Here is a 19,785-nt window from a genome sequence, read left to right as displayed (position 1 = left end):
TTTTGGTGGAGGATGACAAGGAAAGAGGGTCACCCACCTCATGACTCATTTGTGCACAATTGGCTGGACGAGGCAGATTGGTAGCCAGTGTCCCTCCTCACTACTAAATGAATATTTCTTTGGCTCCATTGCACCATTTGGCTGTCACTGTTGAAAAAGCGAGGGCTTGGCTTACTTGTGTTTGTGTTACTGCAGCAGAGGAAGTTATTCAAATGACTACATTAGGAAAACAATGTGATGGGTGCTTTTGAGAGATGTGGGTTATAGACAGACCTTTTTATTTAACAGACCTTGTTTTGATACAGGCCATTTATAAACAGGGGTCTGTGGGGTTGAGTTAGGTGCAGTATGTTCAATATTATCCAGTATAAGCTTTGTGCTTTTAATAGTTGACTGTCATCAGCAATAGAGGAGAGTTTTAGCAGGCGGCACTGCAGTTAGTCTAATACTGCATCACCATGTCTGTCTGCAGGGCCAGTCTGACCGTCTGTGTGGTCCAGAAATTATAAACACAGCACTGCACATTTGAGTCGCAGTGTGGCCGCTTTGCCCAGCCAGCCAGTGTGATGCTTTAGCTCACATTTTTATATGACATCCTTATTAATGACAGCACAATCAGAAAACGGTCTGTAACACAGCTGTCCCAGTAATTTTACCTGCACCAGTGTGTTAACAGCCAATCCTGAATGGAGTGGCTGTTTGTTTTTACGGCGCCACAGGTAACTTCATTCTGAAATCCAGATTTGTTCTTGTGTCTATTGTGGGATCAGCCATAGTCAGCTCAGTAATGACTTATTTGTATTATCTTGTATGGGTAATTATTCTGAAATTGTATCGTAGTACTATAAGCAGCTATATCCTTCATGCTCCTGCTTCAGGAAGTGTATGCCCCCTCCCTCTCTCCCTCTATCTCTCTTTCTTTCTCTCTTGCACTGTCTCCCTCTCTCCACTCCAGCCCTCTGCAGCCATTTGATGTTTATGCATGCACAATTGAGTAATGTTGTTAGGCATACAATAGTAAATGTTGACTGTTTGTCTAAGACTCCCAGTGGACTTGTTAATCAAAAAATAATGTCCGCTTTGTCTGGGACACATGCACACAGCAGCGTTTTTCTCTCAAGAGACAGGTTACACACAAAATAGCACACTCTACTCCATCCGTTAAATGCAAAACTAAGGCCTAATACTGTACATTCCCCCAACACCACAGCCAAACATCAGAGAGCATGATGTGCTCCTGAGTCATGATTTCACCCTTGAAGTTCCAGAAGCTGCAAATGCTTCCAGCAGCAGCATCCACACATTTGCAGCCCAGCCCCTGCAGCCCTGCGACACTGTACATTCCAGCTAGCGTCATGCCTCTGCAATAGTCAAAGATGATTCCTTGGCTTTTCTCGGGTAATTTGGAACGAAGGGAATTTACCCCAAATAGAACAGAACTCCCCCCGAGGATAGTGAGAACAAACTGTTGTTATTGGGTCATGGTTGAGACATAGCAGTGACTCTCTCCTCTGTCTGTAACCTTCCTGCAGCTGCATTATAACAGTTTATAGTTGATGTATACAGAGTTTTGGAGTAATTTAATGATGCTAATCTGGTCAATTTATCTGCGTCTGGAGAGTGAAGTTGAAGTCAGCTTTATAGTCAAATAATTAACCTTGTCACAGTCTACGGTTTCCACACACCTAATTGTCAGGGGATGGTTAATCTCCCCTTCAGTAGAACTGCAACTGATGTGGACCTATTGTGAAATATTGGGTAGTTGTTGCAATCAAGTGACATCATTGAATCCCATGCTAAAGCCATTGTGGCTGCCCTTTGAAAACCACTACTGGTCCTTTGTTTTTAAACATATCCTGCCCCCTCACCCTTTAGCGTGTCACCTTCATAGGGACAAGAATACTATCAGAAAAGACAAGGTTAAAGTTGTCCAGCGGATCACATTGGAGTAGGACATGGGCTTAGCCTGGACAATGTGATCATCAGTGTGTTCGTCCTGACTGCCTGCATTTGGAGTTGTAACATTTCCTCTCATTGTCTAATTTTCTTGTTTTCTGACTCCTTCATCTTGCCGTCTTCCACTCAGTCTCGCTCCATTCCCCATAGACCTTCTAAAACAGGAGGAGTAGTACCTTTTGTCCTCCTTGTCTTCTTCTCCACTCCTTGTGTCTAATTGGCATAGAGTGCTGACATTTACACTCTTCGCCCTCAGTGACATAGCTCCCTTTCCACCGTAAAACAGCTTATTAGTTAGAAATGATTTTTCCTTTTTTTCCCTTCACCCTCCGTTTAGGTTCATTCTTTACTTTTCCCTGTTAAAAGTTATCTTGTTGTTTTGACCTGTATCTATCAGAACTCTAATGGGCCTAAAAATGGGGTTCTGCCATCATAGTGTGCGTGTAAACGCCTCCCAGGATGCAAAAAAAAACACCCCCTAGTCTCTGGGAGTTCTCTTAATGTATGACATTAAGACAATACGGTCCAAGAGAAGGATTTCACTCGGGCAATGTCAGCTTGGTAAAAGTTATCTTCATCCCCAGCAGTGGACGGCTCAGCCCACAGCTCAGGCACAAAATGGAGGATTCCTGGCTGGCAGTGCTCCTAAAAGGCCCCATCATCCCACCGCAACTGACTTGATAGGGATGAAAGACCCTGACAATAAGCCCCGGCTGACACAAAATGGAGGACATCGGCTCTTGGCTGAGCGGTGCGGGATTTCCACTGGCCATGTGTGAGATTAATTCACCTCCGAGGTTCCATGCTGTGCTGACTCCGCTAGTGAAAGTGGAGTAGGATGAGAGCAAGGGAGTAAGAAAAGAAAGATAGAAAGCTATTAAACTCAAAGGTTATTACATTCCTGCCAAGGTTAAGGGAACTCTGTTGGCTGGTGGATTTGGCAGTTCTCAGTACTCCCTCACCAGGACCAGTCCAGTGGGCCCTCTGTGCAGTCATGTTGACTCATTCATAGTACAAACAGAATTTTGGAAGGAAAAAATTACTGTCACTGAAACATTGCTCAGTGTAGGATTTTTCTGTTTGACGCCAGTGGAGTTGCTTGAGCATACAAGCACATGTTCACACAGCCTTTGCTCCCCATGTGTCTTTTCTCCTCATCCATCTGCCCAGCTGTGTGCCACACCTTGCAGCTCTGAACAACTGGAAAGGCATTAAAAATGAATGAAAACCACTGAATAGAAGAGGAAATGAGGAATTAATCCAACTCCGTTTGTTCATTTGGAAGTGTTCTACTTCTGTTTGTGTGACAGATAATGATGGCGCTCATAGAAGAGTGTGGGAGGGGCAGGGGTGGCGAGAATACTGGGATTGTCATTCATAGCCTTATTCCTCCTGTTAGTGCCTGTCATTTATTTTCCCACTGCGTCATTGTCATTTGCTGTATTATTTTTTTATCCCGCCCCTACAAAAACGGCACCTGTCACTGTGTGTGTGTGTGTGTGTGTGTGTGTGTGTGTGTGTGTGTGTGTGTGTGTGTGTGTGTGTGTTTGTCTTTTCACACTGGGAGCAACACAAAACCTCAGCCTCCTTTTGAAAATGCAAATAGGATCTATTTGTGGCCTGCTCCTGTCAGAGAGTGGGTGAGCGTATTGAGGGAAGTTTTTGTGTGCAGCTGTGTGAGTGAATGTGTGACATGTGGCTACATTTGTGTATACATCTATGCGTACTCATGGTGTCAGCTCGTGTTTATGTATCTGTTTAACACAGTGTCTTTGCCTTGGCTTTTTGCATTTGTGTGTCCTTAGTAACTGTGATTTGTGTTTATTTATTTAGTTATTATTTATTTATTTAATTTTATTTTTTTTGGTGCAATGTGTCAGTATTGACAGCAAGAGAGATCTTTGTATTTGAGGAAGTTGTGTGCGATGGTGTGTGCCTGAAATGTTGCAGTTCACACCATAATATTTTTACATAATACCATAATAATTTTTTTGTGTCTGCATGTTTTTGTCTGCATCTACAGAGGATGTTTTGAGCCATGCAGATTTGAAAGTACAGTGTGAATAACTTTCTTCTTCCTCTCATCTTTTTCTCTTTCCATTTTGTTTCCATTGTCCTCCTCCATCCTCCCTCCATCTGTGTTCAGGAGAAGAACAAGGACAAAGACAAACGTTTCCGTCCGCTCTACGACATCCCCTACATGTTCGAGGCCCGTGAGTTCCTGAGGAAGAAGCTCATCGGTAAAAAGGTAAGAACCAGTGACTCTTTGAAAGCTCTCAGTCACTCTTTTGCTCTGTGTGTGTGCTAGTATGTGAATGAACATGATTGCCTCTAATCAGCTTTTAATGAATTAAACAATAGGTCTAAACAAGAATTCCCCCCCAGTGGCTTCCTACACTTTCCCCCCTCACCGGTAGCCAAACACACGATTCTGAAGCCCTAAGCTAGATATCTCTTTCTCTCCCTCTCTGTGTGAATACCAAGTACTCTTGGTAGATGCCCTGGGGCTCGGTATTGGCCCGGACGCACCCTTTAAACAAGCAGTGTTGATTTCCCCCTCTTGTGTCTATTGATCTACCGGGTCTGTACACCTTGGGGGCCGCTATGATTTACACACATCTGACCCAGCAGAACTCAGCACTGAGCTAGAGAGCACTTGAGACACACACCACTGCTTGAACATCTGCCTTTTTTGTGTTAAATTTGAAAAGATGAACAATGAATTGAGGTTGGTTGGATGACTGAGAAAGTGAGAGCTAGATAAAAAAACAAAACAAAAGAAAACACTTGAACTGACTTGAATTAGGTGTAGTGTTTGAAAAAGCAAACTTTGCCTTACACATCAAGTTTTCAGCAATCACAGTATATTGTTTTTACACCAGGGTCCCTTCAGCAAATCTGTAAAATGACTCCTACATTGTTGTCATTGTCCGCACAGTAGCAATTTTGCCGCCTCCAGTGGCAGTAATGGCACAGGGAGGAAAGGCAGCAGTTGTTTATAGGCATGCCCAAAGATGTTGTCCACTGCCTGAGTTGAATGATGGTTTATATTTTTCCAAACAGTTAACTCTGACTCTTGTCAGATGCAGAGGGGCCGTGTTATAATGGGAACCTCGCTGTAAAAGATTGGAATCTTTCTTGCAAAAATCTACATGAAAATGCAGTTGAGAGTGCAAATTGATGGAAAACGCTGTCAAAATGGTGCATTTATGCACAATCATACTGCCAAAATGACTTCCTTAGTGGGGAGTTATCTCATAAATTCCATGCTGTGTTGCAGCTGACTACCAAGTATCAGTTGTTGGAGCTTAGACCTCCACAAATCAATTCTCAGTGTCCTTTTTAAAAATCTCAGCCTGTGTTTGTGCTGAGCTGAGAATGTACAGATTCCAGGGGTCCACAGCACCCAGATAATAGATGGAACAAGCAATCCTGTGTCACACACTTTCTTAAGTGTACAGTGTTAAAAACACATTTGCAGTACAGCCTGGTAAACACAAAAACATGCACCCACTCAAAGCCAAAAGCCAAGAGAGTTCCTTTTTGGCATTCAATACATGAGTGAGATTCATATCCCTGTCCCAGCCTCTCATTGCAGTCATTTTAATCATCCACATTAATGTTTTTTAATGACAGAAAATTCAGCCGTAAGCTGGCTTTTGACGAGTGAAGCGAGAATAATGATCCTGCTGTTTATTTGCGGTGTTTGTGTTTGGGGGATAATGATTGTATATATGATGGGAATAGGCAGTCTACAGCTTTGTCAAGGTGTAAAAACACTTTGGCAAAATATGCCAGTAGCATCATGATAAAATGTGTGTGTAGCGCAAGTTTGCAACACCAAGCCTCATATGGGGCCATATGATGAGTGTAAAGTACCAACCAGGGCATGTTGGCATTAAAACACAATGACTTGTGTCTGTCTTTGTGTAAGGTGTAGGTACATGCATTTCGATGAAGTCATAATACACATATATAACCGTGTAAAGCTCAACAACATACAAGATTTTACACATGCAAACCCATTCCAGTCTGCTGTGGTTATTAGCTGTTTGCTCATCAAAGACATGCCATACAAAGGAATGGAGGAATAATAATGGAATAAAATAGTTCAGTACATAATAATCATGCATGTGTTACGAGGTTAAAATATCTACTCCATGCTTTAAATTACTTTTACATGTTTTATAATTGTGTTCAATACACAAATGCACACAGACCACATCTGACACCACTCAGATCAATCTGCTGTTTTTACACCGAGTTTGATTTCACAGTATTGCTTGCTTAGACTCGAGGGTGTTTCTAAAGTCAACTCAGCTAAAATGTTCCTGTGCCTTTCTAAGCCTCAGGCAAATTGCTGTTTGTAGTGTTTATCGTAGAGGAAAGTATGCATGATTGTCTATGTGTCAAAAGGAGTTACTGTCTTAAGCGCAATAAGAGTATGCATGTTTTCACCAGAGTGCGTCACTGGCCCTGTTCACAGTCTGCATTAAAATAGATCCTGGATGATTCAGTCACATGTGGATAGCTCTAAACACAGGTGGGAGGGCACTCCATGACGTGTTGAAAGATTTGATCACTAAGGCTACAGTTAGACGTGGAGGTGGTGGTGGTGGTGGTGATGATCAGGGATCTGTATGTCCACGTATAGTATGAATGCAAATGCAACCCTGTAACATGTGAACAACACAACAAACTGTCAAAACACAGCCCACACCCATAACAAATGACCATTTATCTCTACTTGGCATTTCATTTAAATCTACCTGGACTCCCACTTGCCCTCTCCATCATTATGTTGAATGTATACATACATATACATACAGTATACGCCACTGTATTGCTCTACATTTGATTAGTATTGAAGTTGGGGGTCCCAAGTGTGTGCTTGTAAGCTCTTTGAAGTGAGTTAGGTTTAAGTGGGGAGCTCTTGCCCATTTGCCAGCAGTAAAGCCTCCTCCCTCCTCACTCTGGAAAATCAATAACGGAAGAGCTCTGGAACGTTGCTTCCCTCCCATTCCTTTATTGTTGCTAAGATACAAGGCTAAAGCTCTGAATTAGACCTTCTGTCACCATGTATCATTTTTTTTTTTTTTCTTTTCAATAATTGCAGAGCCCAAAAAAAAAAAAAAAAAAAAAAAAGCAGGTTTTTTAAGGTACAAGCATCACCCGTCAGCTGCCTTGGCAACAGGAAAGAATTAGTTTGGATGAAGTGATCACAAGCTCGCTATGGGTGAATGTTTATTTGCGAACACAATTCTAACCCTCAAGGCTTTAATGTTAATCTATGCTACCTTGGCCTACTTGAGTTGTCAAGTTGGATGCAGGTAGATGCACAAGTGTACAGAGAGGCATGTTGCACTCCAACAAGGAGAGGAGTTTAGTCGACCCACTTACTGTCATCCTGTCTCCGAACACTAAGCTCTATGGAGACAGATTTGGAGCAGTAAGCATTAGAAGACTCTAAGACCACTGCTTTCCCTGAAATTCTGCTCCAGAGAACTCCACTTTTATCTTATTCTTTTTTTCTTTTTTGCTCTTTTTCCTCCGACACAAACCAAGACAAAGATTGTACCTCAGCAGTGGGGTAATTAGGGCTTGACCTGCTGGATTTAAAAGGAAATACTCTGACTGATCTGTCTGATCTGGGTCCTTCCTGAAAGAAAAAGGTGAAGAGAACTTGAGTCCCTTACAGAGGTGTGACTTCAGATTTATTGTCGGATCACAAAAGGTGTACCTTTGCATCAACTAGCTCAAACTGGACTTGACCAGAGCTAATCGCCCTGTCCCGTCACAAAGTTGACTTATTGGATTGACCTGCAGGTATTCCCCTTGACAACGCTCCCATTCAGAGCTCAGAGACTGCCTAAGAGTGCAATACATTGCATGAATTGGGAAACAAGCAGATTTTCCCCTGACTAAACCGTCTAGGACGTGACTAAGCATTAACTACGAGTCTCAGTGTGCTGAGCTAAAGCTCAAAGACTTAATGCCACCGCTCCGCTTTAGGAGAATAAAGCTACATTAAATGCTTTTTTCTATTAAACCCCCTATTCCTCATATCTATAAGGAGAGCATGGTGCTTTTGATCTTTTATAAAGCATATCTAATATCCATATTCAAAAGATTGCCTTTTTTTGGCCAAGCAGAGTCTATATTTAATAGCTCTCAGAGGCAGAAAGGAAATGGTGCAGTACCTGGACTGGTCTTTAAAAGAGGACTTTACAGCTTCAGGTGGTGATGAAATCTTGTCCTGTTCACAGCATCAACTCTAACAACTATATATTCCCTATTCAGTTTCATGTTGACAGAACTCTCAAATTCATTTTAATTTTCTTTCCAAAGAGCTACATGAGACATAAGTGCTACTAAAACCAGTTTTAGTAATCAAAGTCTAAACTTGTAATTAAGTAAGTAATTAAAGTAGTAGTTGTGGCATATGTATTTGTTTTGACATATGTTTGCATTTAGGGGGCATGTCTCACCATCTTTGAGTAACTCATTGTACTTCTGTCAAAAAACGTCTTCTGAACTATCCCTTTAAGGTAGGCTAAATATGCACGGAGGCATTTTCCTTTTCCTCCTTTCTCTCTGTCACTCTGTCTGTCTCCCTCCTTCTCTTTCTCATATATATCCCCACCCCCATTGAAACGGCAGCGCTTGCATGGTGACATAATCCCAAAAAGCTTGATTTGGCTAACTTTATAAGTAGTGCTTCTTGTGCGCCTGGGTCTCAGCCTCAGCAGAAAAAAAGTCCAATGGAAATGTTGCATTAAGCCACTTATCAGGGTTGAGCACATTCGGATAATCCTGCGTGCTCAAAGTGGCTCCTGTTATGCAGCTGCTTGTGTAGTACTGTTAGCAACAGAGTTTTCCCCTCTTATTGGTGTGCATGCGCTGAGAATGCCATGTGTGCAATGTGGTATTTGATGTGGTGTGTATTTGTGAGAGTAAAGACTTGATTTGAGGGAAAGCTTGAGGTGTGTGCGTTCAAGCAGATGCAAAGTGTGTCGACCTAAGCGTCACCGAGTCCCATGGTTGAAAATCCAGATGGGGCTCCCTCTTCCTCCTTCACTCCCCTCTCTTCCTCTCTACGTCGTGCTGTCCCAGCCTGAGGTTTTTTCCTTCAAGCACAGCTCACTTCATTAAATGATAGCCAGCTGCGATTACAGCCTGCTAAAACACAGCAACAACTTCAGCACCTCTCTTTTACACACACACACACACACACACACACACACACACACACACACACACACACACTCTCTCTCTCTCTCTCTCACTCTCTGACTCGCCTTCTCTTACACACCTTCTTGTGTTCATTTTCTTTTCTCCAAATTTAACTTGTCATTGGCTAATATCCATGATGCAATGTAAGGCAGTGGCAACACCTGGGTGTAAGCTCGCACGTCTAATGTCCCCTTTTCACCAGCTCAGCGCAGCATTTTTTAATTTTTTTTTTTACCTGCGCCAGCTGAACTGTGATCATTTACAGTTTCACTGAGAACCCTAAAAGCGCAAAACAATGTCTTTGATTACAGATTGGTCCGTACCATGTCGGTTTAAAATATTGCCAAATATAAATTACCTGTGGGATCCTAGTTATAAAAAGGTGCAGGTGACAGGTGCTTATTTCAGTTTGAGCAAACCTGAAAACACCTACACTTCATCAGGACAAGCAGCCTTTCACTGTGCTCCTGTCTGGAAAACCACCCATGCTGAGACCACGCTGGGCTATGATTACTGTTCGTCATGATATGGCACGGCACTGGTCTCATTACTATATCACAGTCCAGCATATGTTGGTAGAGAGAAAGCCTTGTCAACTAAGAACACATGGAATGAAATTAATTTTAGCAAGCAGGGAGTTCCTCTTGCTTGAGTAAAAATATCTTTTTCATATTAGTTAAAGCTTTCACATGCATACACCTCAACACATATACATACACAACTTTCTTTGTTTCTGTTTCACTCACGTGTATATGAGCATGTCTGTATATAGATACCAACAGATAAGCCACATAACACAGAATTTTTTTACTCATTACATGTATGAACATTTGGCACATCAAACCAGATCTCTCCATGTCACGTGTCGCAATGGCATAACAAACACATTTTGTCTTCTCTTGTGCTTCTGCTGTCCTTGTCCTTATCACTCCCCCACTTTCTAATCCATCCACTGCCTCTTCCCCTCCATCTCACTGTCCTCTGGGGGGTTCTTATAGATGGCTTTGCCTTATCAGGAGATCTGTTAGATGGCCCGTGGAGAATGGGGCTGGAACTCCTCTAATCTAACATCGCATGGTCAAAGTTTATAATCTGTCATCACCTCACTTAATGGGGAACTACTGGTGTTCTGGTTTCACAGCTTATAGCATCCAGCGTTATGTTTTGCTCGTGTGTTTAAATCTCTTCCTCAGATCTTCTTCCTCCCTTTTTCTTTTTTTGTCTTTCCTCTTTTTCCTATTTTGTTTCAACTAGTAAACGGGTTCTCCTGTTTCTCATTGCTTTGTTTGTACTGCATCCTTGAGTGAGCCGTGCCTGGCCATGCACTGACATTAAACAGAAATGTAACCAAGAGCATTGCAAAATTTTTTTATGCCTCTGTGTATATAAAACCTTTGAGGGAATTTCTTCAAATTTGGCACAAACGTTCACTTGGACTCAAGGATGAACAGATTACATTTTGGTGGTCAAAAGTCAAGGTCACTGTGACCTCATAAAACATGGTTTTGGATTCATGTAAATAGAATTAATATACTAATTATGACAAAATTTCACACAAACGTCTAATAGGATAAAGTGATGACGTCTTCACTACACAAGGTCTGGACAGACATGGATGTAAACTGCAGCTTGACTGGTTGGTGATTGGAGGCGTACAACTGCGAGGCAGTGATTCTAGTTTCCTAATTTGAAAGGCTTCATGTTTCAGTAAGTCTAAATAGACATGAAACTCTGTCGTGTTTGGACCACAAGGAAATTAAAAGCTTTGAGGGAGTCAGGATAAAATAATTTCCTTCATGACAATGAGAATGACTTATTTGCATGGTTACAAAATTAATGAAATTGCGGATGTTTTAAAAGCGGGGACAGTACATAATGTTCTACTGCTGAGAGAATCACAAACCAATTCTGTTGCTGATAATATGACGGTTAGTCAGGTTATGGGTGCTATTAATATACATTATGGTGCGGGGGATGTTGATTTTTGAGCTAATGATACAGCCTGGATGAAAATGTTGTCTCAGCTGGGATGTAAAGGTTAAATAAGATGTGTGGAGTTGTTGTGTAGACGTTGCTGCCACTTTTTTGTAGTACAGGGGAAATGCTCAAAGATACAACTGTCCTTTATGGTTTTTATATAAATCTTTGATTTTAAATTTACATTTTGTCCCATCTCTTTCATATTTGAGATTAGGGGTGAGCGATATGGCAAAAATATCATATCACGATTTTTAAAAAAAATTAAATCACGATTTCGATTTTATCACAATCTTAAATTGGAAAAAGAAAAACAGACAATTTAGACCAAAGAACCTTTCTTAAAAGATTTTATTTCAAATAGTCGCAGTTTTGCCTCCATGTGCAAACAACGTAAAGTTTAAGGTAAACAACAACAACATTAGCTCTCAGCATACTGCTTGGGGTGCTTCTGCTTCAGGTGATTAAACAGGTTAGTCATGTTACCACCCAACGTGCGAACGGTTTCTGTGCAAACTTTGCAAATTACATTTGCTTGCGCTTGATCAGTTGCAGAAAATCCAAACCAATTCCATATAATGGAGGTGGAATTCTTTTTAGCGACCAACTCCGTTTGGCTTTCAGCCATCGCTCTCCATGTGCTACCGCTATACACACAAACAAGGAGGCGGGTAGGAAAGTGCGTCACTGCCCGTAATTCGCTATGATTGGTCGGTCAGGTTGACGATGTCAATACGTCTGGTGTGTCGGTGCATCAGCATAGAACTGCAATTTATAGAATGTGCCCTAGACGATCCCACGATCTCTACAGTTTGAAAGATTGTCTTCACGTTGTAATCCTTCACGATTTAATATCGTCATATCGCCCGACCCTATTTGAGATAATATCACAGCACAAAAACCTTCTGTACCCATCTGTCCAACACAAAACTGAAACTCCATTGTTGTCCATTGGGAGTACTGACACCTTTTGTTTTGGTGCTATAAAACTTTTTCAATAACGCACTTTTTCATAGTTAGCAGTGCAGCCAACTGTGGCTTTGGAAAACCATAATCCATCTCCCATCATCCTTTTATTTTTCACCTGCACCTAAAATGAAGGCATCTCCTCCTGCTGAACAATTCACTGCAATACATCTATTCTGCCTTGACAGAGGCAGTTCTTTCCTTGCTCACGTCACCATGTCCTCATCCCGTCCATGTAATGGCAAGCCAACATCGCTCCATGTCCTGGTTGGCGTCTCTTTCATGTCCCTGTAATGGGTCTGTCTGCTTTGTCTCTGTTTGACTTGTGTCTACGCTATGATGCTGTGATGAAGAGTCACTTTCCCATACTATTTTTTTTTTCTACCCATCACATGGTCTGACATGGTTGACATGTAGCTCTTAAACTGCCGATTGTGTGGACTCGTGTGGCTGTCAGTGCTGTCTGCCTGTCTGGCCCTCAAAGTAGGCTTTCCCCATCAAATGCCCATGGATATGTATACACACACACACACACACACACACACACACACACACACACACACACACAGACACAGACACAGACCCACACAGCTGAGTGACAAATTTGTATCTTCAGGGTTGGTGGATTGTAGTCTGTCCCTAGGGAGCTGTGTTGAGAACACACAGTGTAGGGTTATTTGGGTTCTATCACTGTTCCCTGTGTGTGTGTGTGTGTGTGTGTGTGTGTGTGTGTGTGTGTGTGTGTGTGTGTGTGTGGTCCCATACACCCACTGTGTGTTAATACTCCTCCTCTGGGGAGATCTACAGTGCTGCCTGACGTGATTCACACTGACTGGGGGTGACCTTGAGAACTGGGACAAACACACAGACCCACACTCAAGTCAGAACACTCCCTACACCAATTATTACTGTAACTGGTGTTGCCTTCAGTTTGTCTCTGTACTCTTGCTGTGTTTTTTGACCTTCTCCTCCTTATGTGCCCCTTTAGGTCAATGTGACAGTGGACTACATCAGAGCAGCTACCGGTCCAGGAGAAGGCACCCCTGCCTTCCCAGAACGCACCTGTGCTACGGTCACAATTGGCGGCATGTAAGTAATGAACCCTGAATCATCCACTTTATTTTTTCTCTTTTTCTATTCAGGTTTTATCTCCCGTAGTTTAACAGTTAAGCCTAGCTTGCTGCATGAATGAAACATGCCTTTTATTCCACTACCTTACGCTTCCAGAAGGAGTTAGTTACAAATAAGCAGCCCTTACTGACAGATAAAACAGTATGTGATTTGGCAGTGAGACCCTTCACTAACACATTTCATTTTATTACACTTGCTGTGTCTCTGTGTGAAACTTTAAAAGTTAAGTTCATCTGATCTAAGGTGACGCAGAATAATCATTTGTAATTACTTAGAACTTGTAATCTCCCCGTGAATCACAAAGTAACCTGAAAGTGCTTTGTTGCATTTTAATTTTCATGAGAAGGGTCGCCTCAGTACAAGCAATTATTTTCTATCTACAAACACTGCTTTGAAGGAATGCAGCTTATTCATTTGAAACATATATTTTTACACAGATATAAACGTTATTAAAGTATTCAGAGGTTCAAATTTAATCAATACTGGATAGAGGAGCTCTAATGCCACATGACTTGAAATGAACCTTCAGAAGTTCTCACTCAAAAAAACCCCCCAAAAAAACAGTTGAAAACTACACTTATCATCTGGATTTCTCTGTCTGTATCAATTAAAGCACAAAGCACAGTCACATTTGCACATTTTCGTCATCACACCAGTATTCTTGTTTCTGATCGTACATGCATACACAGAGGTCAGAACCCGGCCTTGTGAACAGCCAATTGCAACTCAGCATCAGCCAATTACACCAGCCGTTCTGTTCCACAGATAACAGTTGGCGTGGCCCCCCCCATGAGTCTTGAGGTCAGGGGGTCAGGTGTTCAGCGGGGTGGATGTTTTTGACCTTGTATGACCTTGTCTTGTGTTGTATTGTATTATTCACAATTTCCCTCCTTGTGATAGGAGACGTGGTGCTTAGTTTAATTGCATGTTTTGAAAGGAATGGGCTCTGCTTCAGACTTTGTGGACTCTTACTCAAGTTATAAACACATGCTACAGTAAAAGGTGTGAGGAACTATTGATGTAGTTGTACAAAAAGATAAAGAAAACATTTTATGTTGACAACCAGAGCTGTTAGATCGTGTTTGTACCTGCAACATGGGGACAGACAAATGCACTCGATGACACAAGCTCATTTCTGAAGAGTTCCTTCCTGTCCCTTCAGTTCTTTCCCATACACTTCAACCAGAACACCGATGTCCGAGGGCGAACCACTAAGTGCTGCATTAAGCACAACAATACTCCCCTCTTTCTGCCCTTCATCCTCTTTTCTGTGCATCAGTAACATGGCGAGGAAGCGGTTAGTCAAGTGTGCAAAGTCAACATTTAAGTGACCTTTGTTCCTTAGCAAAGCCACCTTTGGGATTTGTCATGTCCTTATTTTCTTTTTGGTCAGCTAGCTCACATAGGATTCTGTATGAGGCCAAGGGTTTTTTTTGTTGTTTTTTTTTTTTTATTAAAGTAATCTCTCTTCGCTGTCTCTTTCTCTAGTAACATAGCAGAGGCTCTGGTCAGTAAAGGCCTTGCCACGGTCATCAGATACAGACAGGATGACGACCAACGCTCCTCCCACTACGACGAGCTGCTTGCCGCAGAGGCACGGTGAGGAACACACACACATTTATACACACTCTCTTTCTCACAAAATGCTTTCACACTCACCCCTTCCATATCCCTTTTACATGAACCTACACAGCTACACTCTTGGGTCTCTCAAGTGCACGTTCATTCTCATAAAGGCACATTTTTGTTTCAAATAAAAATGCATGCATGTGCACACTCTTTCATCAAACCCTTTCATACAGACACGCGCTCACGCTCTACCATCCACGAGTCGTGCATGACCTTGACAGATGCTGCTCTTGCAAAGTGGAGGAGAATTGAACATGACCTTGAGGCTTTTTTTTTTTTTTTCAATGCTTTTACATTTGCTGTTATACTCAACATGACACAGGTGAATCATCTCACTTATTGTTTTCAGAATTTGTTTCAGCAGTGCCACCATCACATGTCACAGCCTATCATAGCTGCTGCTGCCTTTTCCACAGGAAACATGTAATTGCTGTCATTTTTTTTTCCTTCTTTGTACATGCCTGGACGCACATACACCTTCCCAAGTGCTGGATGCTAAATCAGAGGCTCTCTTTACACAGGCCCTATGAATATAATTATATGGAGGTGCAGAGAGATTTAGTACAGGCTTTATTACTCTGCCATAGATTAAGATCTGCTGGCTATAGGTAGAGCAGATGCAGCCACAGCCTCTTTTTATAAGACTAACTTTCTCTCCTCTCTCCCCTCTTTCTCTCTCTTGTGCAGTGTCACTGCCCACCCGCCCTCTCTTTCTGCTCTCTCCCTCCTCCTGCTTTCTTTCTTCCTTTGCACATTTTGTCCTTATTTCTCCACCATAGCTGTTTTCAATTTTGTCCTTCTTTGGCCTTGCTCTTCTGTATCTTCTCTTCTCCCATTTCTCTTTCTCTCTCTCTCCCCCCCCCTTTCTTACTCACTCTCTCTCAGTCCCTGGTGGGGTCTTATTAGAGTTGATGAGAGGTTTCTGTCTATAGCCTTGGTTTTATTTTTAGTTGCCTCTGCAGGAGGCCAATGGCCCGCAGCCTTCAAGGAACCCTCTCCTGGCTATTAAATGCACATATATACATGCGTTCATAAATGTACACACGCTATCTTGGAGGCAATGGTGTGCATCCCATTGACCCAGAGGTGGTATCTATCCACTCCAGAGCCGCAACCACTGTGGTCATCTTGATCTCATTTGGCCCTTGAGGCTTTTTAAGGCAGTGATCACCAGCACCAGTCATCATCACTAAACCCCCTAGCTGGCTCTAAAGAAGCAACCCATGTCTCTCCACTTCTCCTCATCCCTCCATTCTTACAATAATATCTCTTCCAAGGTAATTTCTCCACTACCATTTCCACTTTCCATCTCAAGCCTATAGATTATCTGGGTGGAAAAAAAAAAATCCTCCCTCTAGCGCTTCCATTTGAAACCGTAATGTCAGTTCGGGGAAGAAAAACTGGTATGAATTTACATCCTGCTTTCCAAAGCCACAATACCATCTTCTTTGTATCTACAGCAGTTACTCAAAGAGCCTCCCATTTCTCCAGGTCTGTTAAGCCTCCAGCCTTATGCCTTATTCTTAATGTATTATAATGGTGCTTGAGCTGTGTTGGTGACGTGCGTGTGTTTTGTGGTTTGACTGACTGCAGGGCCATCAAAAACGGGAAAGGTCTGCACAGCAAGAAGGAGGTTCCCATCCACAGAGTGGCTGATATCTCTGGGGTAGGTATCTTTTCTATACACAGGATATGCTGCACAAGGGTCTGAAAGCTTTTCCATGATGTGTATAATAGGATATACATCTTTTAGTATGCACTGATAGAATTTCATATTTTTAACTGTGGACTCACTTACACGCAATCCCCATGACTCTCAAAGAAGCATCAGACTCTGAATGCCCAAAAGCCACTAACTTATTCTATCACACACAATAATTCTCAGAAGACAATCTATAATCCTCGAGTCACCCCCCACATCTCTGATCCTCACAGCTGGTTTCCTCATCTTAAAGAAACGAAGCAGCCTCTAAAAAATAATCAGCGCCATTAATAAAACCATCAGTGGTGCTTGGTCCTAGCTTGTTTACGTGTGCCTAGGGGCTTGATAGAGGCATCATTTGGCTAATGAAGTCTGATTGGGAGTGCTTACCAAATGAACATTAGTGCGGGGAACCCATAAAACCTCTGTGCATCAATCGCTCATTACTCATTGCTCACTCATTTTCAGCATGTTTCTGTTTTATGGCTTTTTTTTGTTTACTTTGATCACCATATATTTTCTTGACTTCTGCTCACCTCATGCTCACTCTCTCCTTGAGACTGTAATTATGTGAATTCTGTCAGGCATGCTTTAGTTAGTTAGTAATATTAATTATTGAGACTCCTTTTTATTCCTAAAACTATATTTCCTTTAACCACCTTTTGAGGTTCCCCTACCTACCAGGAAAGGTGTAGACCTCCAGGGTGTCAGAGTGCACTTCTATACCCAAGTGCAGTTTTTATTAACTTACTGTATGCCACAGTTTTGTATCACTCTAAAGCTGTGAAACTGAGTGGCTGGGTTAGATGAGCTCACACGGAGGGCACTGACAAATAAAATGTGCACTGGTGGCACTGACAAGGACTCTAAATGCTGGCACCATAATGGTTATGGTAGCTTGTTAGATACTCTTCTTGCTGTTGGCTTATTTTTAGTATTGAAAATTGAAGTCATTTGAACAATTCACCTTTTTTTTTTTTACCTGAGTAATATCAAATGTGGTAATGTCTTACGTAACTGTCTGCAGATTAGACGTATTCGTTTTTTTGCTCTGTATTTTTCAATTTATTTTTTCTATTCTCCCCCAATTTTCAGTTTATTGCAACCTCTGCCTCCACTAACTCCCTCGTTGGGTTAGGGAGGGCATGGATCGCAGTGTGTTTTCTTCTGATAAATTCATTTTTTCCCTTGATCGTGAGGAGCTTCTCTGGCAAGGCCTTATAGAGTTTACATTATTCACCCATGTCCTATCCCCATTTGTGTAGATTACCTGAGAAACCTACAGCATTTGCTAGTGCAACAAGTGCATAATCCTTCACCCAGTTTCCACCTACAAACATGTCAGAAGTCACGCTTATTTGAAATGACCTCAGCTGTTAACTGTGTTATCACCCTCACACTTTTTATGAAATCATCTAATAACTGGAAATTGTATAAAACCAGAAAGATAGTGATGTAACAGCTGTAACCTTCTTTTGTTCAGAATCTTTTGAGTGCCTTTTTGTATCTCTGTACTTGTCGACTGGCCATCTCTTCTACATTATGATAAGGCATTAGATGGTCTACTGTGAATGACTCAAAATTGAACTTCAGAAACATTAGCACCTCATTGTCTCTCTCACTTGAGCTCTCTTGTACTACTTGTACTTGTAGGCTCAGGAGAGACATGTGGTTAAATTAATCAGGCTCTCTTTTTCTGTTTTAGTCTTTTTTTTAAAGAGTGATCAACCATATTTTCTGGTCATGAACATGCTCTCTAAGTTGCTGGTTAAAGTGTCATCAGCTTGCAGTTGACCAAGTTAAGTTATTAAAACTATTTAACCCAAGAGGACTTTAGAATCTTGCTAATAGGTCAGATGTTCCTTTGCATAACTGCTCTGTTATGCTGTTCCACATTGTCACCATCATAACCTCCCTATGTCTTATTGTGTCAGCAGGACAGATAAATTACTGGACCCTGTAAAAAATAATTATGGTGGGGAATTGTTGTGCTGACTGAGTAACTCTGCTGTTTCATCAGGGGTTTTAGTGCATTTTATACTTATAAACCCCGACCCTACTTAACTAGCTAAATTGACCACATCTTATGTGTAGCAATGACTTGGGAGTAAATGCAGAGGGAGGTGCTCAATAATTAATTTACTTTAATAACATAGAGAAAAAGCAATATATGCCAGCCCTTACGTCCGACTGGAGATTTCACACGTCTAACTCATTAAAAACTGTCCCAGTAACCCTGCAAAGGCTGTAGTGGTCTGTATATTTTCACATGATTGTGCTGTGTAATGTGTTTGTGTCTGACATGCACAACAGCACCATGGAGCCCCTCTAAACTCTCCCTTATTAGCACCACTGTGTCAGCGGTTCAAGACAGTGCCGTTATATGCACCTCCAGCTCCTCCCCTCTCTTAACATTTCTGTCAGTTTTCAAAAGGACACACAGGATTTGCAGCACAGTCAAGGATTGTTGCCAGCCAGCGCCAGTAGGCGTGTGTGCACACACGCATGCACCAGTTGTTTGGCTAGGCTAATGTAATGAGCATTCTAATAAAAGGACAAAAATAGCAACATTGCTTCCCAACCCCCACATCATTCCCCTCCCTCCCCTCTCTTCTTTTTTCCTCTGTGATACACGCCCACACACAACTGTACGCGTGCAGAGGCACATCCCCACACACACATGGAAATACACACTCCTATACGTCAGCTCGGTGGTAAAGGTTTGCTGAAAGGGATTATGTACATTGAGTGGGATGCAGTCACAAATAGAGCAGAGATAGGTTTATAAACGTATAGTGTAGGAGATGAACAGAGGTGGTGGGAGGAGAGTGGATAAAGCACTTGACTCACCTCATACCTCTAAAGGTTGCATAATGAGGTCCTCTCATGTCTCTTCCTTTTTTCTGAACCAAGTTAGACTGCACAGCCCACACACTGCAGGTGCTGAAAATGTTTTTGTGTGAACGAGAAGTGTTTGGTTTTGTTGTTGTCTCCCACTCAAGGGATTATTCTGGACTTAAGTGGGTGGAGTTCAGGTGGTGCAGCTCATGGCTAAAACATATAGCCTTTACTTGCAATGTCTTGTTTTTGAGTCCCACTGATGACATCTGTTGCATGATGTCCATCTTTTCTGTTATTGCTTAATGTGTTGTGTGTTGAAAGAAAAATGTCACCTAAAACATGTCACATCA

At 42.0% G+C, this 19,785-nt stretch overlaps 1 protein-coding gene across 1 annotated transcript in view; it reads left to right on the top strand.

The window, feature by feature from the left end:
- snd1 (staphylococcal nuclease and tudor domain containing 1) overlaps window positions 1-19,785 on the top strand; it is a 168,477-nt gene that overhangs the window by 23,568 nt on the left and 125,124 nt on the right. Inside the window, exons 11-14 of the mRNA XM_087172590.1 lie at window positions 4,103-4,204; window positions 13,121-13,221; window positions 14,752-14,862; window positions 16,486-16,562. Coding sequence (XP_087028716.1) covers window positions 4,103-4,204; window positions 13,121-13,221; window positions 14,752-14,862; window positions 16,486-16,562 — 391 coding nt within the window. The remainder of the gene's footprint in view (window positions 1-4,102; window positions 4,205-13,120; window positions 13,222-14,751; window positions 14,863-16,485; window positions 16,563-19,785) is intronic.

Source organism: Seriola lalandi, unplaced genomic scaffold (genome assembly GCF_002814215.2).
Source record: "Seriola lalandi dorsalis isolate HSWRI2012SDOR001 ecotype SW California unplaced genomic scaffold, Sedor1 jcf7180002053435, whole genome shotgun sequence".
Lineage (NCBI taxonomy): Eukaryota > Metazoa > Chordata > Actinopteri > Carangiformes > Carangidae > Seriola > Seriola lalandi.
This window is presented reverse-complemented; position numbering and strand designations above follow the sequence as displayed.